The sequence below is a fragment of the Oratosquilla oratoria genome, chromosome 15 (assembly GCF_046742065.1).
Source record: "Oratosquilla oratoria isolate Oo_2021 chromosome 15, ASM4674206v1, whole genome shotgun sequence".
NCBI classification, from domain to species: Eukaryota; Metazoa; Arthropoda; class Malacostraca; order Stomatopoda; family Squillidae; genus Oratosquilla; species Oratosquilla oratoria.
This window is the reverse complement of record NC_134791.1, coordinates 41,210,013-41,234,692: the sequence shown is the minus strand read 5'-3', so window position 1 is coordinate 41,234,692 and position 24,680 is coordinate 41,210,013. Positions and strand designations below refer to the sequence as shown.

At 40.3% G+C, this 24,680-nt stretch overlaps 1 protein-coding gene across 3 annotated transcripts in view; it reads right to left on the bottom strand.

Moving 5' to 3' along the window:
- Positions 1–24,680, bottom strand: part of kcc (solute carrier family 12 member kcc) — a 731,707-nt gene that overhangs the window by 306,846 nt on the left and 400,181 nt on the right. The window contains exon 1 of one of the 3 annotated variants that reach the window (XM_076198828.1): positions 14,744–14,815. The exons of the other annotated variants lie outside the window; for them this stretch is intronic. Coding sequence (XP_076054943.1) covers positions 14,744–14,774 — 31 coding nt within the window. The 5' untranslated portion in view covers positions 14,775–14,815. Of the gene's footprint in view, positions 1–14,743; positions 14,816–24,680 lie in introns of those variants that run through there. 3 annotated transcript variants of the gene reach the window in all.

Below are 24,680 nucleotides of genomic sequence, written 5' to 3'. Positions count from 1 at the left end.
ACTTTAGTTGTATTCTAGTTGTCAAACAAATTTATGCAGCTGGGGGGAACCTTGACGGTGGTTCACGGTGTATATTTTATTTTGATAAACATCAAGCAATTTCATTATGCAACTATGGGGAATTTATAAGATTATTTACATTATTTTTTTCACTTCCGGTATCCCTATTTTCCTGCTTCAATTTCCCATAAACTGGACAAAATTAAAATAAAATCAATTAATTAACCAATCAACTAATAGAGTGCAAAAGACCCAAGGGCAACCCAAGAAAGACAAACAGTACTGTTAGTTTTTATTCTTGTGGTTTTCGTCCAACTGACCTTTACCTAAATTGCAATGACACGTTTATCGCCCTTCTTCAATTACAGTTACAGTGGCACGATGTTTGAACACCAGGACAATACATAGCTATACTCAACTACTCATCTTTTTGTGCAAAATGCAAAACAATGCTGTGGTTATAAAACCCAATGTAGGAAAGATACTTTCGGCCTAACGCGTGTGATGAAGGAAGCAGTCTCCATAGTAACAGGGGGACTCTCTTCTAAAAATAGTCATCCTATTTTTTTTTTACAGATTATTTTTCTCGTAAACAGTTAAGGTTCAGATTTCAGCGCCTAGCTTCGACCCAGAGTGTCACTTATGGCCTCTGTTCAGACTTCCAGGTCCCAGTTAGCCACTGGATTCAAATGTGAATGCAACATTCACATGCTATGTAAAAATAATTTTGACACACTAAACATTTCTATTTTGCTGAGTATTTCAATGGCGATCAAATCTTAGTCGAAGAGAACACAATAAGTGACAAAGACAAAAATCTATGTAATTATTTTTTCTATTTTATTTATTCGTTTATTATTATCATCATCATCATCATCACCATTATCATTATTATTATTATTTCATAATATTATTTTTGTTCGTCAGAGTGTTTTGTAGTCTCATTTGTTGAGCAAATGAATAATTATAAAATTATACTAATTAAAAAGTGTGGGCTCGAAACCATCCGTGACCACACTTCTAAACTACCCATGATATGAGCACGACAATCTCCATACCCCGAAAGTGAAGAAGACTGAACACCTAAGAAAATGTGGGGAAAAAAATGTAAATAAGGAAAGAAAATATCTAAATGGAACCTAACCTAACCTAATAGAAGTAACCTAACAAAAATAACATAAGAAAAGTAATTTAAACTAACAAAACTATTCTAACCTAATCTAACAAAAGTAGCCTGACTTATCCAAACTGAACCTACCCTAACCTAGCCAAACATAATGCAACTCAATCTAATCTAATTCAACCCAGTCTATCCTAACCTTGGGTGAGAACTGAGCTGGTAGCTGAGTCAGAGCACGGCTTCAAAGTGAAATATATCTATGTGACGTAACAGTAATTAAAATATTCATGAAAATAGAAGCATCAACTTGCACACAAAAACACATGGACATTCACTATATGTCTTGAATCCACTGATTATCGTAAGATTCCCCAATAAAGAAACAACATTGAAAAAAAACAAATACAAATTTCTAAATGGTGTGCTATATAGTGACAACAACAGTAACCAATTATTCCCTTGTCCCCTTCTCTCTTTCACCAGCAGCCTTCCAGTAAACAGCCCACGGCTACCGGTTCGCCTCTCTGTTTACTCAATAAAGAGATTTTGTGGCACTAACCACACTGACGGACTCTTCAGATGGCGGCACCAAGGTAGCAGAAGGAGGGGGGCGGGGACACACGATGGCTTCACGGAAAGGAATCAGCCACCAGTCCACCGCACAAAGCAACTCATCCCGAGGTACGACCCCGAGGGACCGGTAAACGGTCTCCGGAAAAATAACAAAAACAACTTTGGAAAGCAAAACCAATTACTTACCGATACAGCACTATCAGCTACACGGAACACACTCAGGCAGGACACAAACACTTACCTGTGAAATAAAGTATATCATTAACAAAATTGGACAATATTGCACCGATTAGGTGGAATCATAGAGGCGACAAGTAGATATTTGGGGAGGATAGAAGAATAGAGGGAAAATAGAAGTTAAAAAATGTATATATATTTTTTTTTATAGAAACTTGTCTGTGCTCTCTATGGAGTCCATTCTTATTCCCCATTTTTGTGCTATTTGGTATTTCTATATTCTGTAGCACAGGAAGTGGTATAGTAAAATAAGTATAATTTTTTAAGATTATAACAATTACCCACTCCATCTCACCTGTCTAACCTGTGACACCTGGGCGTGGCAACATGGGAAAAAGCTCTGCCACGTGTTACAGAATTGATTCAAATAGTTGTTATAATCCTAAAAAGTGACTCTTTGCACTATACAACGTTCTTTACTATATACAGAATATGAAAAAATCAAATAGCACATAGATGAGACATGCAGGCATGTACTAAGGTTAATTTGGCAGAATGGCTAATAGTAGTATATCACAATGTATGCCACACACTGAAAGGACTCCTTGCAGCGCACAGACTAAAATAGTGACTGCATAAAACACGCAGTCCACACTCCATACATGGTTGTAGAAAATATAATATATATATAATTTATATAAATGCGTTATGAGGAACATGTGCAGCACAACAATGTATAAAAAATATCTCGGTGGCGTAATCGAAACAGTCCGCGACTGGCGTAAGGTGTATTTCGATTCCCGGGCAAAATACCATGATGATACACAGTCAGTCTCTGCCATAAACACAAACGAAATAAAAGGTAAAGAAAACATGGAAATCACGATTCGCATAATTACAGGAATGTAATTTTGCAACCATCCATCAGTATACTCACGCCTTTCCTTACAATGAGAGGCAATGGAACCACCTTACTCTTTATATATTTCTCACCTACACTTTCAAAAGGGGCCACATTTCAACAAATGAACTTTTACAGATACCTGGCCACATATATATCTAGTAAGATTTATTGTTCCATATCCCAAGCACTAGTTTATGAGAAAACATACTTAACATACATGATTAATAAACCACAACGGATACAATTTCCCGCATTAAATAAGGAATCGCTGATTGTAGTGCAATTTTATTTTCTATCATTAGCTAAACATCCATTTAAGGATTTAGTGTTAAGTTTTGTCCTGGTGTGTGGTAGTTATATGATTTCAATCTCGAGCATTGTTGTTCTGACGAGGGCATAAATAAGCTGAAACGCTTCAATTACAGTCTATATGCGGAAGGCGTTGTTCCACTCTGTATATGCCCACCCGATCTCCACCATATACTGTGGTTTGAAAAACATCCCGCACAGATGAAACAGTGAACCACGGCGACAAATTCTGATGGGAGCAAAAGGTGGCAATTCCAGACCTATAGGTTGCATCAAAATGGCTGATGAGATCTTCAAGTCCATCAAGTGTTCTCTATCGAAGGTTTTGATTAAATAAGAATGTGATGCAAGCTTTCATTCATTGTGACTTCACATTTCAAAACCAATTTTCACAGGCTAGGGGATTTGTAATAAGAAGCCACTGTAACTTTCTTTCATTATGACTTCAGATCTCAACAGCCAGTTCTCATAGGGTGGGGTTTTGTCCCAGTGGGCTATTATTTGTTTACCGAAGTGTGGATATATGTTGTTGCCGGCCTTACAAAGGAAAAAAAAAGGCCTTTTGCTATATGTGTGCATTTCAATTGCAGGGAGAATTTTTTTTTTTCATTACAAATATCCCTGATAGCACCAAATTATTTAAGAACTTGTTTTAGCTAACTATGCATTGGTTAGGTCTCCTACTTTATAAGGAAGAAAGGGCCTATTGGTATTTGTTGGTGTGTGCATTTTTATCGCAGCGAATCTGCATTTTATATTTTCAATATACATTTCAAATATCAAGTTATATTCGCTTCTGTTTTGAAAATTTCAGGGGTTGGGGGTTAATGATATCTTGGAGGAGTTAGCCCGTGGCTACGGTCCTCGGTGGAATGATGAATGTGGTAAAAATTCCCACTGTTTATTCTATGGAGTCTGTGCAATTGAATTTTGTATTGTTTGTGAGTGTCTGTTTGTGCTGGTGATGATGTGCAGTTGGTGTCATGATGGGTCATGTTGGGTACCAGGTTTGTCGACCAGATATGTATACGAGTATTTTAGAAAGAGACAGTTAATTTTCTTTGGTGTGGTACTCCTAACACAGAGATCCTCTATCCACTGAGCATATATATCCGCGACAATTCAGTTACCTAAAATCGCTTGTACCCAGAACAAAGTCTATAATGTACACCACTTTTTTGAAGATGCTTAAACCCCCAAGAAACATCTCTGTGGGTAAAACAAATCTAAATTTTCATTGTTCAATACATTCGATATAACAATCTAGGTTATAAAAGGAGATAAAGAAAGGAAATAATATATGAAAAAAATGCTAGGAGCACACAGCCTGATGCATTTCACAGCAGACTTAACCGTCACATTTGCTATTCATTACAGGAGCTAAAAATGTCAATCTCTATGTGAAGGAAAATCCGTGGCTTTTTGCTCAGACGGGAATTGTGCCACTGATACCCTGCAGCTCTGGGATCTCTTCTTCCCCAACAGAAAGAGACGAAATGGACCAGGACATTTTGGAATCGATGTCTGGATGAAAAAGATGGCTGGCACAGAACAACTTTGGGGAAACTCTGAGGAGAGTCTCATAGGGAGAGGAAGTGGCAAAGACCTGGGCCGGCAGGGAAACATCTGCCTATCAAAACCTTGGCAAACATAGAAAAAAAAAGTACGTGTACACCCCCCTCATACACATACAAATATATATATATATATATATATATATATATATATATATATATATATATATATATATATATATTAAAAGTTATTCCGAGTTCTTCAGAACATTTTCTTTTCGTCTCAGAAGTGTTTTTGTTTCTTCTGACAAGTGGATAAGGTTTCCGTAATAATTACTTTGGAAACAGCTAAATCGGGATTTCGGGTTTCTTAACCCTTCTCCAGTAGCCATGTTGAGATGATTTTTTCTTTGGTGTCCAAGATTAGAATGGACTATGGACCACCTAGGACAGACCACCCGTTCGCGTGGGATCCGTAGTTATAGGAGGGGAAGAGATGTCTTTATGAAAAAAGATAGTTGTGTATAAAAGAGGGATATTGCCACCAGGCGATTTTAGGGATATTTTTTTCGTGGGGTCGTGGCTTAGGAGGGGTGGGTAGGAGAACTGGCGTTGGAGGCTGAAATCAATGCATGTAACTGTGAGGTAACTATAGGAATATTTATTAGTCTTAACCTCCACCAACAAATTTAGAAAGGGAGTAGGAGGCTTAGTCGTAGGGACAGACAGGAAGATTTGAAATATTTTTAGTGGTAGGTAAACTAAAATGAGAGTATACAGTAGGAAAGTTAGGAATGAAAATAATTTCAGTAAAGGAAAAATTTATGTAGATGTTTGTGCATGTAGTCGTGTTTTTGTCTGCGATATGTTTGTGTGTGTATACTACGCATAGAGGGTTGTTTCCTCTAAGCGGGTGTACATACAGCTTGATAATTAAGGGGCGAGACATAACCTTGTTCTGGCCGACAAAACAGACTTCCTGAAGTAGCGGAGCCATTTTGCCGGCGAGAGAACAGGCAATAGTATATATATTCGGTTGCGATATGAATATATATTAAAAAATATATAACATGTCTACAGAAAAATGAAATTATAAGTAAAAACAGAATTATTATTATATTAATATAACCAGTGAGAGCTGAACCCAGCCAGCCATAGCACATCTACTGAGAATCTGCTACCTTTCCTCACGCTTGTCGCTGGATACAGACGGCCTCGTGTACGTGGTACACGTACAGACAGAACCACGTGGTACACGTATCAGACAGAACCTAGCACATCGCGGCACTTCTGGTCACGATCAGTCGAAGCTGGTAAAAAGATACGTTATTGAAATGCGCGGCTATACACGATTATTCGTGTACACCGCCAAGGGAGAGGTGCAGCTGACAAATAGTCTGTACGGTGTGGTCTAGGTGTTTGTGTTTGGCGTGCGGTCATTCTAGGTTCTCATGTGAAGTTTCTGTTTGGATGTTGGAAACTCGGTGTAAGGAAAGAGGTTCTGAAGTCGCTCCACCGCGAACCCATGATGAACTTGACTGCGTCATTCTGAACCTTCTGATTGTCGTAGTTGTTAGTGGGACATGTCATTTGGCTCAATCCCGGGGACTGGCACAGAATCGGTCTGACTAGGGCTAGGTACAGTCGACATTTGGTGGACAGTGTTGCAGTTTTGAAGCGCTTTAGTCTTCCCAATACACCCTTAGCCCTCGCTCCCTGTCTGCGGAAGTGTGGGGTCCAGGTAAGGCCACTATCCAGTGTGCTACCCAGCACACAGGCATGGTCCTTCACTGGGACGTTTGTGTTGTTTATTTTAAGAGGAGTGTTCGTGATTGTTCTGTTGGTTTGCTTGCAGCGGAAGTATACAGCTTTGCATTTCGACGCGTTGGTCTTAATACACCACTCTGTGCCCCGTCTAGTATGTTTTGCATTACGTGTAACGCTCCCTGCAGCGTTTTGTGTCTGCTAATGTGATTAGTGTCATCCGCATACGAAAGAGTAAGAGCTCGGTTGCGTGGGTAAGCCGGCTCTGGCAGGTCATTCGTATATAGATTGTACAGAGTGGGGGCAAGGACTGACCCTTGCGGTACTCCAGCCTTCGGCACAAAAGGTCGGGACAGACAGCCCCGCCACTTTATTCTTACTGTCTTGTCGCCCAGGTAGTTGCAGAGTAACCTTGTGAACGGTAGGGCAAAGTCGAAGTTGTGGTACATTTTGTACTTAATGCCTTCATGCCTGACAATACCGAATGCCTTCACATCCTTACAAACCAAAATGGCCTTACCAGAGTGACCGTCTGGCGGTCTTTGAACCCATTGAGTGATCATGGAAATAACGTCGTCTGCACCGCGCCCCGACCGAAAACCAAACTGACAGTCGTTCAGTACATTCTCCGTCTCCAGGTCAGGCGGCGGTAGAGGACGTAATCAAACACCTTACTAAAGTACTCCAGAAGGGAGACTGGCCGGTTTCTGGGGTATGGGAATGAGGATGGTATGGGAGGCCTTGAAAAGTTGTGGGAAGTACCCAGAGGCTAGTGAGCTATTGTATAGTGTCGTCATGTGTGAGATTATGTTGCCTGGCATATGTTTGAGGTAAGCATCGATGCCTGAAGGGGCAGGGGATTTGAATTTTAAAGCCGGGATAAGCCCCTTTACCTTCTCCAAAACGATTGTGGGAGATAAGAGGATCGTCTTCATCTAGCTGAGAGAGATCATTATAGCCACCCAAGAGAACAGTCGCCCCTAGTATCGCTGTACCAAGGAACTTCATCTGTCTCCGTGGTAACAAATATTGTCAGATAGATGGGGTAGCTATGGGTTCTCCCTTAGGAGTTCTTCTTGCAAAAATTTTCATGGGAAGCATTGAGGAAGTGTTTAGCACCATGGAAAAACCTGAGATCTACTGCAGGTACATCGACGATATATTTATCAAGAGCACCAACGCAGAATATGAATTACTTAGATTACGCCTACAGGAAACCTCCGGCCTGACTTTCACTACAGAATTTAGCGCCGATGGAACGATGTCATTCCTGGATATTCTCGTGACGCAGACTGATAGCTCTTTCAACACATACGTCTATGTGGAAGCAACTAATTCAGGTGTAAGAGGCTTGTATAGGTAGGCAAATGAAGCAGATAGAGGGGTAGGTGGCGAGAATTAATTTTTTATGAGTTGGGTGCTTGGTAAACAACAGTTCGTAGGAGAAGGAAGTAGCACAAGCTCGCTCTGTCTAATGTTTACAGTCGCCGGGACCCGATTTCATTGCTGTATAATGTTCATTTTTATGCTGATGTAACAACATATAAACTAAGTGTGTATTGAATTCAAGATTGCCTGAGTAAGCAGTATTGCATGCGGACTTGTAACAGCTGTTCTGATTGGAGAAAGGGTGGAGAAAATCCAACTGGTCCATGATTGTAAGATCACCTTCCCTTAGGTGAGGTTTTTAAATCTAAAATTAAAGATCATTGGACTTAAGAAATCATGACGTCATTGCAGAACTGACCTAGTACCCAAATTGAGGATTCTCGACCGGAGTCCCTTGGTGTCACTTAAAGAACCAGGTGTAGTAACATTCGGGAAGAAAAGAAAGAAAAATTAAGCTCCGTTTAATTCCCCTCTCCTATGCATAAGGTAATATTAAGTGGAACTTGACTAAGTCGGATGATGGGAAGATCAAGGCCTTCCTACTAAAATTGTGAGCGACTATCATACGTAACAAAGACAGTGGTGAAAGAAAGTAGAAAGTGAAAGATTTACAACAGAAAGTAAAAGCACGAAAGAAAGACGGCACATAGAGACAACAGAGTGGTGAAGGGGGAACACACCAGGCCATTGTTTACATGGAAGAAGTGAGTGCCCTCAAAGATATAAGGACGTTACCACAGGTGCTTATATCAGGAGAGCACCCACCCACTGTTACACGTGGCAACAAGTTCATAAGGAAATCGAGCGCTTTACCCAAGTGTTGACTAACAACGACTTCTCCAACAAGGACATTACTCGGCAAACGAAGAAATTCATGGATAATTGGCACAACAACGAAAGCAATAAACGGAAAAAGGAACAAGACATCAATATTTACTTCAAATTCACTTTCTCCACTTATCCTAAGGAAGAAGAGAATAATCAAACAAATAGTGAAGCCTGAAAATAGTCAACCCTGAAAAGAAAGACTGAATTTGATTATATACTACAAAAGTAAAAAGACCAGTCACCTGGTATTGAGGAATAGTTCTGTAACCGTCACTAGCCATCACCAACCACGCACGTGATCCACACACATACAACATGGTACTCGCCTTTGGCAAGACCTCTAATCTTGCAGACTTAATAGATTTCCCAATTGCAAAACACCTACGAAAGACAACGACGCCCCCACGGTGTCACAACATGAGATGCCTAATGTTACCATACAGACCCCTTGAACCCTCTCTCATACCTTCCCCAATTACATTATCGTAATTTAACATATATACACCATGTCTAGCCAAGCCCACTAACCTTCATATAACGGAACTAACACCCATAACTATATTTAATGAGTAACTCCTCTCACATGCGGCAACCCACTAACCCCCTTTACTATAGGACGGCTGTGCCGCCAGAGATAGGACTATCCAGGTCACGAACCTGGCAGGAAGGACTACCCAGGTCACAAATCTGGAAGGAAGGACTGCCCAGGTCACCTAATCTGGCAGGAGGCAGTGCCGAGGTCAAGGCCCGGCACGAGGAGTGCTTAAGATCAAGAATCTAATTGTACAAAATCTTGCCAACTTGTAATCGCCAGATCATAATCTTAATAAAGCGAAGAAAGCACCATCAAGGTATTTCTCGCCCGCATTAATTCCACCCTCTTATCTAGCAACCCTGTTACAGCCCCCGCCTTGGAAGACACTTCAAAAGTCACATGTTGTATATAGGTTCACTTGTAATGGAGGGAACTGTGAAGCCCTCCCCTCCACCTATATCGGCAGGACGACCCTGAGGTTGTCTCGACGCATAAGCTACCATCTATCAACAGGAGCGCCCAAGAACCATCTCGATAAGGTGCACAAAATTAGCCTCACCAGGAAAATATTGGAAGAAAACACCGATATTCTATATTAATGTAAAGATGTACATTATGGGGGTCTATCTCCAAAACCCTAGGAGTTCGTGAACAAACAGACAGACAAATGGAAAATAGTTATCCAAGTACCTTTGGCTATAAGGTTTCAGAATATATATGGTTATAGGGGTCTATCTGCAAAAACCTAGGAGTTCGTGAATAATCCCTAACCATACCCCACCTAACTTTAACCCTTAACCCTAACCAATTTTTTTTTTAATGAAATATAGTTATCCAAGTACCTGGAGTGATAGGGTATCAGAATATATATGGTTATGGGGGTCTATCTCCAAAACCCTAGGAGTTCGTGAACAGAGGCTACTACTTATTATAGTAATATATATATATATATATATATACATATATATATGTATATATACATATATACACACACACATATATATATATATACATATATATATATATACATATATATTATATATATATACATATATATATACATATTCATATATATATATATATACTGTATGTATATATACATGTGTATATATATATATAATTTTTTTTTATGATGATGATGATGATGATGATGATGATGATGATGATGATGATGATGATGATGATGATGATGATGATGATGATGGAGAACATAAACACTCTAACGTGTCTTTCGCGTAGAACTTCTTCAGAGAGTGTACGGAAAACTGTAATTGAAGTGTATGTACTAAACTTAATTATCTTGTCGGATACTTGGGAAAGGTTTTTCTGGCGTGTTCTAGAATTAAAATACTGGTTTGTTTAGCTAAACTGATAAACCCTCCTCAATAGTTCGATGAATTCTTAGTTAAAATATATACTGATTCTACAATTCTTCTAGTGAATTTGTCAAAACCTTTATGCAGCACCTCAGCTCCTTTCCAGTTTGGTAAATGATCGATTTTTTCCTCATGAACTACTAAAGAATTAGATGTCCTATGTGCTTTTATGTCGTTTTTATGTTCATAAATTCTTTTATCTAATCCCCTTGATGACTCGCCATAATATGCCACTGAACAACTATTGCACGGAGTTTTGTATACGACACTGTTTTCGAAATTGGAATACCACAGAAGACGCAAGTTGGATAGATGTGTACTACAACGAAAATTTCTACAGGATTACCTGGAAGAAAAGGTTCTTCCTGGATCGGCTCCGAAGCAACTGGTTACTGAGAACAACCCGTTCGTTAAGTGTGCTAAAGTATATTTAGAAGAAGCTTGTAAAGATTTGGACAACAAAATAGAAACATTACGTGATAAAGTGAAACTACCAATATGGAAAAAGGTCCATAATAATGGAACATCGATACCTGATATTTGGTCATCGGACATTTACCCATCAGACACAAATGTATTTGTAGATTTGAAGTGCAATTACCATCACACCTAATTTGGAAATTAGAAAAAGAGAAGACATCACAGAGTGAAAGACTACAGCGAAAATTAAACAATATATGTGACAACAGCGATTGGACTAACTGGAAGGTGTAGAATAATAACAAATCTTTCAGATAGGAGATTATCAAATACTGAAATTCAAGCTCTATCGCTAGGTCTTAAGTTCGACACTGGTATTAACACAAGGGGGTTCACAGATTTCATTAAGAGAAATTATAGATGGAGTGACAGCGATATTGAAAAAGGATTCAAACAGGGGATTGTTACATGTTACCAAGCGTTAGCCAATAAAAACGAATGCGTCATCCCCAGAAGATTCAAGAAAGCTTATCTAGGCTTTGACAAAGACATAGTAATCACCAATGCAGATAAAGGTGGTGGTATCGCGATCCTATCAAAAGAGGATTATATCAGTAAAATGTTGGAGCTCTTAGATGACGACAATACTTATCACAAAAAAGCATGTAGGTTTCGCAACGAGTGAAGCAGATAAATTCAAAATGCATGACAGAAAAATTCGTAATAAAACTGAAAAAGGAAAGAAATTAATGGGACTTCTAGAGGAAGACCCCAATCCTCCCATAATGCGCGGTATACCAAAAATTCACAAACCTAACGCTCCAATGTGACCCATAACTTCAGGTGTTGGCAGTGCACCCCACAGACTAGCGAAATGTCTAGCCAAACCGTTTCACAGGCAATGGGGTCGATCAGTAATACACATTTGAAAAATTCTAACGATCTGAAATAGTCAGAGGCCTGTCTCGTTCGCCATCGCAGACGACGATGACAAAGCTCAGATGATCTACTGAAAGTTATATCACCCCATGTGGACGAAGTATATCTAAAGCTTGAGGTTGTCGAATACTGGACGGGGCACTTCCGGCCAATATATATAATCAACAGGGTTACGATGGGTGACGTCCTCTGCTAAGAGGACGAATCTTCCTCCACCCAAAGAAAAAATGGGGAACGACAAGGGACCTTTCTCTAGGTCGTAGATCTGGTATATCAAAGAAGCGTGTTTAAGTATTTCAGGTTATGCAAGATCGTATATAAGGACTGGTTCTCCGGCGTGATGGGAATCTCTCCACGAATTCTCGACTGAAACTCTTCTTCTTTACCATTGAAATTCCCTCATGTCCGGGGCAGCCTTGATCAAACGATCGTGGAAACACCATTAGGTGGTCGGGACCAAAAGTGTCGCCGTTGATCGATTGTAGCTTTCTACGGGCTTCTTCAGGCCGTCTGATCTATCCGGAACCTATTGAATCTGTAGATAATTATTCAAAGTGACCACAGAGATTAGTGTTAGTTTTTCGCTGGAATTGATCTAAATGGAGTCATATTATGATTAAAAGAGCATGGGTAAACATTAGGATTTAATTTTACCCTTTCCTGTAGGGGCCTTGTAATGAGCTTTATCGACGCGTTTGATATTCAATAACACGAGAGCATCCCTAGTAACGATGGGCCTCCTATCTCCTTTAAATTTCATTACTCGCAAAATTAAAAATGCTCACGTATATTCAAATGTGATAATATAAGGTTTCCGCGATTGTTAGACTGATTCGTACTAGCCAATTTTTTTTTTTTATTACTGGGTTTCTGACAGCTGCAACATACACTACTGGATCTTTAGGCGATTCTGATGGAGCAGTAACCCATATCTAAATTAATGTTTTTGCCAGAAGACTATTGTGATTTGTTTGTACTGGAGCTCCATGACCTTTCTTTTTTAACAAGTTACCACATTTCAAAATCTATCTTCTAATGATGAATATATACGACTGTATACTGAGATTTTCATTCTTATACCACCCTTTTTCTGTCCCTTTTCCATTGTCCGTTAAGCAAATCTAAATCGATCGGACGCCACCGAGGCTGCTCAGCGAAAACAAAGAGCACTCGTCTCCTGAAGGGCGAACGAGCAATCATTCTTGTCCACGACAGACTATGAAAGCCTTTTTGGCTAACATTTTTACTTTTGCTTCTGTTGAACCTTGCGACTTCGCATCTACGGTGATAAATGTTTTGTTTTCATTTTGAAGATGACACTACCGTGAATACAAAAGGGAGGCAGTGCCATGTTTGTGGCACTCCCTCAATAGCGAAGGGACTACCTGGCTTCACCTAAAGGCATTCGAATGCCGAATTCTGTATGTGTATGGACAAGCGAGGCAAGTAGATATTACCGGTAGTCATTAGGAATAAAAATTATTCATCCTCATTCTGCTCTTGTTGCGCCATCTGCTCCTACTTCCGGTGTGGCCTTTGGAGTGGAGCCCGGTGACACAAAGCCGACCTACACGAACGGAGGCGGAACAACTGCGACGCTTAGCATATGAATTATACCAAAGAGGACAAAGAGATAAAACACTCATATTTACTTAACCTAACCTTAACTAACGAATTTCGAAACACCGGTTAACCACTACAGAGGTGTACCTCGGCGCATTTTGACTTTTCGAGGCCAACCCAGCGATAGATGGGCATTATTATCCAATCGCAATTCTTATTAGAGTGCACACTTTCTATGCTACACCAAGACTTCTCTTGTGGTTTACAAGAATATCGCCACCGTGTCCACTGCGGGTCGGAGAAGAGGACTAAATAGGACGGAACGAGGGACCCCTTTTTTCGCATTTTTATGCATATGAATGTGTATACGACTTCACGGTCGGGTTTCTATCTAAGATTTTCAAAAATCTTCTCTGCGGCACCAGGAAGTGCTCAGGACCAGAGTAGAGACACCCACGAGCATCTTGAGTTAGACTTCTATCTTACATACCTACCAATTCTTCCTCAACACTGTGATTAATGGGATATCGACCCTTTCAACAATGTAACATATTAGAAATTCATTGCGATGGTTCAGTTCATTCTAGGGAGCCCCATCCACCTTACAAAATAAAATACTTTGGCGGGTAGGAGTCAACAATTAAATTGTTTAACCAGGTAACCAAAATGCTGTAATTTCTACCAATGAATTATTTTGTTTCTTTTGCCAGCTTACATGTTTATTTTCTACTGTTATGGACCGAAAAGACGTTTATTGACATGCTATATCACATCACATCACATAAATGTCATAGGGGGTACTCCGCACATAAGTAAAATATATGTCTATGGAACCTACCTTTGACGAAAAATCCACAGTTAGGTGTGGCCTCTCCCTGTAAAACTACCACAAATGCCTTTCCTAGATACCCAAAGATCGTTCAATGACGTCCGGGGCATTTAGCTAGATGTCAAGTTAAAGAACGAGGATATTGTATGGGGTAGTTTCCACTTATCCACTAAAGAGGTAAAGTTCAAAGGTGCCAGATTCCTAGCAATGGTCCTGGATACAACCCTAAAACATACTTAGCATAGTATTGTTGGCTTGGTCTATATACCGTATAGTTTGGAGAGCGCTGAAATAGGAAAACATGGGGAAAATCATGAACGCGGATTTATATGCATACAAGAATACGACTGTGTGTGTATGTGTGTGTGTGTGTATGTGTGTGTGTGTGTGTGTGTGTGTGTGTGTGTGTGTGTGTGTGTGTGTGTGTGTGTGTGTGCGTGTGTGCGTGCGTGCCCGCCCGCGCGGGAACATGTGTGCATGTACATGACAAAAACAAGACCTACCAAGACTCGGGGTGGTGCAAGAGTGGACCATGAACTTGGTGGTGGGGTTGTTGGTGCCGTTGGAGGGTTGTATCTGCGGCTGCATTAAATAAGGAATCGCTGATTGTAGTGCAATTTTATTTTCTATCATTAGCTAAACATCCATTTAAGGATTGAGTGTTAAGTTTTGTCCTGGTGTGTGGTAGTTATATGATTTCAATCTCGAGCATTGTTGTTCTGACGAGGGCATAAATAAGCTGAAACGCTTCAATTACAGTCTATATGCGGAAGGCGTTGTTCCACTCTTTGTATATGCCCACCCGATCTCCACCATATACTGTGGTTTGAAAAACATCCCGCACAGATGAAACAGTGAACCACGGCGACAAATTCTGATGGGAGCAAAAGGTGGCAATTCCAGACCTATAGGTTGCATCAAAATAGCTGATGAGATCCTCAAGTCCATCAAGTGTTCTCTATCGAAGGTTTTGATTAAATAAGAATGTGATGTAAGCTTTCATTCATTGTGACTTCACATTTCAAAACCAATTTTCACAGGCTAGGGGATTTGTAATAAGAAGCCACTGTAACTTTCTTTCATTATGACTTCAGATCTCAACAGCCAGTTCTCACAGGGTGGGGTTTTGTCCCAGTGGGCTATTATTTGTTTACCGAAGTGTGGATATATGTTGTTGCCGGCCTTACAAAGGGAAAAAAAATGCCTTTTGCTATATGTGTGCATTTCAATTGCAGGGAGAATTTTTTTTTTTTTCATTACAAATATCCCTGATAGCACCAAATTATTTAAGAACTTGTTTTAGCTAACTATGCATTGGTTAGGTCTCCTACTTTATAAGGAAGAAAGGGCCTATTGGTATTTGTTGGTGTGTGCATTTTTATCGCAGCGAATCTGCATTTTATATTTTCAATATACATTTCAAATATCAAGTTATATTCGCTTCTGTTTTGAAAATTTCAGGGGTTGGGGGTTAATGATATCTTGGAGGAGTTAGCCCGTGGCTACGGTCCTCGGTGGAATGATGAATGTGGTAAAAATTCCCACTGTTTATTCTATGGAGTCTGTGCAATTGAATTTTGTATTGTTTGTGAGTGTCTGTTTGTGCTGGTGATGATGTGCAGTTGGTGTCATGATGGGTCATGTTGGGTACCAGGTTTGTCGACCAGATATGTATACGAGTATTTTAGAAAGAGACAGTTAATTTTCTTTGGTGTGGTACTCCTAACACAGAGATCCTCTATCCACTGAGCATATATATCCCTGCAGATAGGGATCTCCGCGACAATTCAATTACCTAAAATCGCTTGTACCCAGAACAAAGTCTATAATGTACACCACTTTTTTGAAGATGCTTAAACCCCCAAGAAACATCTCTGTGGGTAAAACAAATCTAAATTTTCATTGTTCAATACATTCGATATAACAATCTAGGTTATAAAAGGAGATAAAGAAAGGAAATAATATATGAAAAAAATGCTAGGAGCACACAGCCTGATGCATTTCACAGCAGACTTAACCGTCACATTTGCTATTCATTACAGGAGCTAAAAATGTCAATCTCTATGTGAAGGAAAATCCGTGGCTTTTCGCTCAGACGGGAATTGTGCCACTGATACCCTGCAGCTCTGGGATCTCTTCTTCCCCAACAGAAAGAGACGAAATGGACCAGGACATTTTGGAATCGATGTCTGGAAGAAAAAGATGGCTGGCACAGAACAACTTTGGGGAAACTCTGAGGAGAGTCTCATAGGGAGAGGAAGTGGCAAAGACCTGGGCCGGCAGGGAAACATCTGCCTATCAAAACCTTGGCAAACATAGAAAAAAAAAGTACGTGTACACCCCCCTCATACACATACAAATATATATATATATATATATTAAAAGTTATTCCGAGTTCTTCAGAACCTTTTCTTTTCGTCTCAGAAGTGTTTTTGTTTCTTCTGACAAGTGGATAAGGTTTCCGTAATAATTACTTTGGAAACAGCTAAATCGGGATTTCGGGTTTCTTAACCCTTCTCCAGTAGCCATGTTGAGATGATTTTTTCTTTGGTGTCCAAGATTAGAATGGACTATGGACCACCTAGGACAGACCACCCGTTCGCGTGGGATCCGTAGTTATAGGAGGGGAAGAGATGTCTTTATGAAAAAAGATAGTTGTGTATAAAAGAGGGATATTGCCACCAGGCGATTTTAGGGATATTTTTTTCGTGGGGTCGTGGCTTAGGAGGGGTGGGCAGGAGAACTGGCGTTGGAGGCTGAAATCAATGCATGTAACTGTGAGGTAACTATAGGAATATTTATTAGTCTTAACCTCCACCAACAAATTTAGAAAGGGAGTAGGAGGCTTAGTCGTAGGGACAGACAGGAAGATTTGAAATATTTTTAGTGGTAGGTAAACTAAAATGAGAGTATACAGTAGGAAAGTTAGGAATGAAAATAATTTCAGTAAAGGAAAAATTTATGTAGATGTTTGTGTATGTAGTCGTGTTTTTGTCTGCGATATGTTTGTGTGTGTATACTACGCATAGAGGGTTGTTTCCTCTAAGCGGGTGTACATACAGCTTGATAATTAAGGGGCGAGACATAACCTTGTTCTGGCCGACAAAACAGACTTCCTGAAGTAGCGGAGCCATTTTGCCGGCGAGAGAACAGGCAATAGTATATATATTCGGTTGCGATATGAATATATATTAAAATATATATGACATGTCTACAGAAAAATGAAATTATAAGTAAAAACAGAATTATTATTATATTAATATAACCAGTGAGAGCTGAACCCAGCCAGCCATAGCACATCTACTGAGAATCTGCTACCTTTCCTCACGCTTGTCGCTGGATACAGACGGCCTCGTGTACGTGGTACACGTACAGACAGAACCACGTGGTACACGTATCAGACAGAACCTAGCACATCGCGGCACGTCTGGTCACGATCAGTTGAAGCTGGTAAAAAGATACGTTATTGAAATGCGCGGCTATACACGATTTTTCGTGTACACCGCCAAGGGAGAGGTGCAGCTGACAAATAGTCTGTACGGTGTGGTCTAGGTGTTTGTGTTTGGCGTGCGGTCATTCTAGGTTCTCATGTGAAGTTTCTGTTTGGATGTTGGAAACTCGGTGTAAGGAAAGAGGTTCTGAAGTCGCTCCACCGCGAACCCATGATGAACTTGACTGCGTCATTCTGAACCTTCTGATTGTCGTAGTTGTTAGTGGGACATGTCAGTTGGCTCAATCCCGGGGACTGGCACAGAATCGGTCTGACTAGGGCTAGGTACAGTCGACATTTGGTGGACAGTGTTGCAGTTTTGAAACGCTTTAGTCTTCCCAATACACCCTTAGCCCTCGCTCCCTGTCTGTGGAAGTGTGGGGTCCAGGTAAGGCCACTATCAAGTGTGCTACCCAGCACACAAGCATGTTCTTTCACTGGGACGTTTGTGTTGTTTATTCTAAGAGGAGTGTTCGTGATTGTTCTGTTGGTTTGCTTGCAGCGGAAATATACAGCTTTGCATTTCGACGCACTGGTCTTAATGCGCCACGCGTGTGCCCCGTCTAGTATGCTTTGCATTACGTGTAACGCTCCCTGCAGCGTTTTGTGTCTGCTAATGTGATTATTGTCGTCCGCATACGGAAGAGTAGGAGTTCGGTTGCGTGGGTAAGCCGGCTATGGCAGGTCATTCGTATATAGATTGTACAGAGTGGGGGGAAGGACTGACCCTTGCGGTACTCCAGCCTTCGGCACAAAAGGTCGGGACAAACAGCCCCGCCACTTTATTCTTATTGTCTTATCGTCCAGGTAGTTGCAGAGTAACCTTATGAATGGCAGGGCAAAGTCGAAGTTGTGGTACATTTTGTACTTAATGCCTTCATGCCTGACAATACCGAATGCCTTCACATCCTTACAAACCAAAATGGCCTTACCAGAGTGACCGTCTGGCGGTCTTTGAACCCATTGAGTGATCATGGAAATAACGTCGTCTGCACCGCGCCCCGACCGAAAACCAAACTGACAGTCGTTCAGTACATTCTCCGTCTCCAGGTCAGGCGGCGGTAGAGGACGTAATCAAACACCTTACTAAAGTACTCCAGAAGGGAGACTGGCCGGTTTCTGGGGTATGGGAATGAGGATGGTATGGGAGGCCTTGAAAAGTTGTGGGAAGTACCCAGAGGCTAGTGAGCTATTGTATAGTGTCGTCATGTGTGAGATTATGTTGCCTGGCATATGTTTGAGGTAAGCATCGATGCCTGAAGGGGCAGGGGATTTGAATTTTAAAGCCGGGATAAGCCCCTTTACCTTCTCCAAAACGATTGTGGGAGATAAGAGGATCGTCTTCATCTAGCTGAGAGAGATCATTATAGCCACCCAAGAGAACAGTCGCCCCTAGTATCGCTGTACCAAGGAACTTCATCTGTCCCCGTGGTAACAAATATTGTCAGATAGATGGGGTAGCTATGGGTTCTCCCTTAGGAGTTCTTCTTGCAAAAATTTTCATGGGAAGCATTGAGGAAGTGTTTAGCACCATGGAAAAACCTGAGATCTACTGCAGGTACATCGACGATATATTTATCAAGAGCGCCAACGCAGAATATGAATTACTTAGATTACGCCTACAGGAAACCTCCGGCCTGACTTTCACTACAGAATTTAGCGCCGATGGAACGATGTCATTCCTGGATATTCTCGTGACGCAGACTGATAGCTCTTTCAACACATACGTCTATGTGGAAGCAACTAATTCAGGTGTAAGAGGCTTGTATAGGTAGGCAAATGAAGCAGATAGAGGGGTAGGTGGCGAGAATTTATTTTTTATGAGTTGGGTGCTTGGTAAACAACAGTTCGTAGGAGAAGGAAGTAGCACAAGCTCGCTCTGTCTAATGTTTACAGTCGCCGGGGACCCGATTTCATTGCTGTATAATGTTCATTTTTATGCTGATGTAACAACATATAAACTAAGTGTGTATTGATTTCAAGATTGCCTGAGTAAGCAGTATTGCATGCGGACTTGTAACAGCTGTTCTGATTGGAGAAAGGGTGAAGAAAATCCAACTGGTCCATGATTGTAAGATCACCTTCCCTTAGGTGAGGTTCTTAAATCTAAAATTAAAGATCATTGGACTTAAGAAATCATGACGTCATTGCAGAACTGACCTAGTACCCAAATTGAGGATTCTCGACCGGAGTCCCTTGGTGTCACTTAAAGAACCAGGTGTAGTAACATTCGGGAAGAAAAGAAAGAAAAATTAAGCTCCGTTTAATTCCCCTCTCCTATGCATAAGATAATATTAAGTGGAACTTGATTAAGTCGGATGATGGGAAGATCAAGGCCTTCCTACTAAAATTGTGAGCGACTATCATACGTAACAAAGACAGTGGTGAAAGAAAGTAGAAAGTGAAAGATTTACAACAGAAAGTAAAAGCACGAAAGAAAGACGGCACATAGAGACAACAGAGTGGTGAAGGGGGAACACACCAGGCCATTGTTTACATGGAGGAAGTGAGTGCCCTCAAAGATATAAGGACGTTACCACAGGTGCTTATATCAGGAGAGCACCCACCCACGGTTACACGTGGCAACAAGTTCATAAGGAAATCGAGCGCTTTACCCAAGTGTTGACTAACAACGGCTTCTCCAACAAGGACAATACTCGGCAAACGAAGAAATTCATGGATAATTGGCACAACAACGAAAGCAATAAACGGAAAAAGGAACAAGACATCAATATTTACTTCAAATTCACTTTCTCCACTTATCCTAAGGAAGAAGAGAATAATCAAACAAATAATGAAGCCTGAAAATAGTCAACCCTGAAAAGAAAGACTGAATTTGATTATATACTACAAAAGTAAAAAGACCAGTCACCTGGTATTGAGGAATAGTTCTGTAACCGTCACTAGCCATCACCAACCACGCACGTGATCCACACACATACACCATGGTACTCGCCTTTGGCAAGACCTCTAATCTTGCAGACTTCATAGATTTCCCAATTGCAAAACACCTACGAAAGACAACGACGCCCCCACGGTGTCACAACATGAGATGCCTAATGTTACCATACAGACCCCTTGAACCCTCTCTCATACCTTCCCCAATTACATTATCGTAATTTAACATATATACACCATGTCTAGCCAAGCCCACCAACCATATAACTAACCTTCATATAACGGAACTAACACCCATAACTATATTTAATGAGTAACTCCTCTCACATGCGGCAACCCACTAACCCCCTTTACTATAGGACGGCTGTGCCGCCAGAGATAGGACTATCCAGGTCACGAACCTGGCAGGAAGGACTACCCAGGTCACAAATCTGGAAGGAAGGACTGCCCAGGTCACCTAATCTGGCAGGAGGCAGTGCCGAGGTCAAGGCCCGGCACGAGGAGTGCTTAAGATCAAGGATCTAATTGTACAAAATCTTGCCAACTTGTAATCGCCAGATCATAATCTTAATAAAGCGAAGAAAGCACCATCAAGGTATTTCTCGCCCGCATTAATTCCACCCTCTTATCTAGCAACCCTGTTACAGCCCCCGCCTTGGAAGACACTTCAAAAGTCACATGTTGTATATAGGTTCACTTGTAATGGAGGGAACTGTGAATCCCTCCCCTCCACCTATATCGGCAGGACGACCATGAGGTTGTCTCGACGCATAAGCTACCATCTATCAACAGGAGCGCCCAAGAACCATCTCGATAAGGTGCACAAAATTAGCCTCACCAGGAAAATATTGGAAGAAAACACCGATATTCTATATTAATGTAAAGATGTACATTATGGGGGTCTATCTCCAAAACCCTAGGAGTTCGTGAACAGACAGACAAATGGAAAATAGTTATCCAAGTACCTTTGGCTATAAGGTTTCAGAATATATATGGTTATAGGGGTCTATCTGCAAAAACCTAGGAGTTCGTGAATAATCCCTAACCATACCCCACCTAACTTTAACCCTTAACCCTAACCAATTTTTTTTTTAATGAAATATAGTTATCCAAGTACCTGGAGTGATAGGGTATCAGAATATATATGGTTATGGGGGTCTATCTCCAAAACCCTAGGAGTTCGTGAACAGAGGCTACTACTTTATTATAGTATATATATATATATATATATATATATATATATATATATATATATACATATATACACACACATATATATATATATATATATATATATGTATATATACATATATACATATATATATATATATATATATATATATATATATATATATATATACTGTATATACATATACATGTATATATATATATATATAATTTTTTTTTATGATGATGATGATGATGATGATGATGATGATGATGATGATGATGATGATGATGATGATGATGGAGAACATAAACACTCTAACGTGTCTTTCGCGTAGAACTTCTTCAGAGAGTGTACGGAAAACTGTAATTGAAGTTTATGTACTAAACTTAATTATCTTGTCGGATACTTGGGAAAGGTTTTTCTGGCGTGTTCTAGAATTAAAATACTGGTTTGTTTAGCTAAACTGATAAACCCTCCTCAATAGTTCGATGAATTCTTAGTTAAAATATATACTGATTCTACAATTCTTCTAGTGAATTTGTCAAAACCTTTATGCAGCACCTCAGCTCCTTTCCAGTTTGGTAAATGATCGATTTTTTCCTCATGAACTACTAAAGAATTAGATGTCCTATGTGCTTTTATGTCGTTTTTATGTTCATAAATTCTTTTATCTAATCCCCTTGATGACTCGCCATAATATGCCACTGAACAACTATTGCACGGAATTTTGTATACGACACTGTTTTCGAAATTGGAATACCACAGAAGACGCAAGTTGGATAGATGTGTACTACAACGAAAATTTCTACAGGATTGCCTGGAAGAAAAGGTTCTTCCTGGATCGGCTCCGAAGCAACTGGTTACTGAGAACAACCCGTTCGTTAAGTGTGCTAAAGTATATTTAGAAGAAGCTTGTAAAGATTTGGACAACAAAATAGAAACATTACGTGATAAAGTGAAACTACCAATATGGAAAAAGGTCCATAATAATGGAACACCGATACCTGATAATTGGTCATCGGACATTTGCCCATCAGACACAAATGTATTTGTAGATTTGAAGCGCAATTACCATCACACCTAATTTGGAAATTAGAAAAAGAGAAGACATCACAGAGTGAAAGACTACAGCGAAAATTAAACAATATATGTGACAATAGCGATTGGACTAACTGGAAGGTGTAGAATAATAACAAATCTTTCAGATAGGAGATTATCAAATACTGAAATTCAAGCTCTATCGCTAGGTCTTAAGTTCGACACTGGTATTAACACAAGGGGGTTCACAGATTTCATTAAGAGAAATTATAGATGGAGTGACAGCGATATTGAAAAAGGATTCAAACAGGGGATTGTTACATGTTACCAAGCGTTAGCCAATAAAAACGAATGCGTCATCCCCAGAAGATTCAAGAAAGCTTATCTAGGCTTTGACAAAGACATAGTAATCACCAATGCAGATAAAGGTGGTGGTATCGCGATCCTATCAAAAGAGGATTATATCAGTAAAATGTTGGAGCTCTTAGATGACGACAATACTTATCACAAAAAAGCATGTAGGTTTCGCAACGAGTGAAGCAGATAAATTCAAAATGCATGACAGAAAAATTCGTAATAAAACTGAAAAAGGAAAGAAATTAATGGGACTTCTAGAGGAAGACCCTAATCCTCCCATAATGCGCGGTATACCAAAAATTCACAAACCTAACGCTCCAATGTGACCCATAACTTCAGGTGTTGGCAGTGCACCCCACAGACTAGCGAAATGTCTAGCCAAACCGTTTCACAGGCAATGGGGTCGATCAGTAATACACATTTGAAAAATTCTAACGATCTGAAATAGTCAGAGGCCTGTCTCGTTCGCCATCGCAGACGACGATGACAAAGCTCAGATGATCTACTGAAAGTTATATCACCCCATGTGGACGAAGTATATCTAAAGCTTGAGGTTGTCGAATACTGGACGGGGCACTTCCGGCCAATATATATAATCAACAGGGTTACGATGGGTGACGTCCTCTGCTAAGAGGACGAATCTTCCTCCACCCAAAGAAAAAATGGGGAACGACAAGGGACCTTTCTCTAGGTCGTAGATCAGGTATATCAAAGAAGCGTGTTTAAGTATTTCAGGTTATGCAAGATCGTATATAAGGACTGGTTCTCCGGCGTGATGGGAATCTCTCCACGAATTCTCGACTGAAACTCTTCTTCTTTACCATTGAAATTCCCTCATGTCCGGGGCAGCCTTGATCAAACGATCGTGGAAACACCATTAGGTGGTCGGGACCAAAAGTGTCGCCGTTGATCGATTGTAGCTTTCTACGGGCTTCTTCAGGCTGTCTGATCTATCCGGAACCTATTGAATCTGTAGATAATTATTCAAAGTGACCACAGAGATTAGTGTTAGGTTTTCGCTGGAACTGATCTAAATGGAGTCATATTATGATTAAAAGAGCATGGGTAAACATTAGGATTTAATTTTACCCTTTCCTGTAGGGGCCTTGTAATGAGCTTTATCGACGCGTTTGATATTCAATAACACGAGAGCATCCCTAGTAACGATGGGCCTCCTATCTCCTTTAAATTTCATTACTCGCAAAATTAAAAATGCTCACGTATATTCAAATGTGATAATATAAGGTTTCCGCGATTGTTAGACTGATTCGTACTAGCCAATTTTTTTTTTTTATTACTGGGTTTCTGACAGCTGCAACATACACTACTGGATCTTTAGGCGATTCTGATGGAGCAGTAACCCATATCTAAATTAATGTTTTTGCCAGAAGACTATTGTGATTTGTTTGTACTGGAGCTCCATGACCTTTCTTTTTTAACAAGTTACCACATTTCAAAATCTATCTTCTAATGATGAATATATACG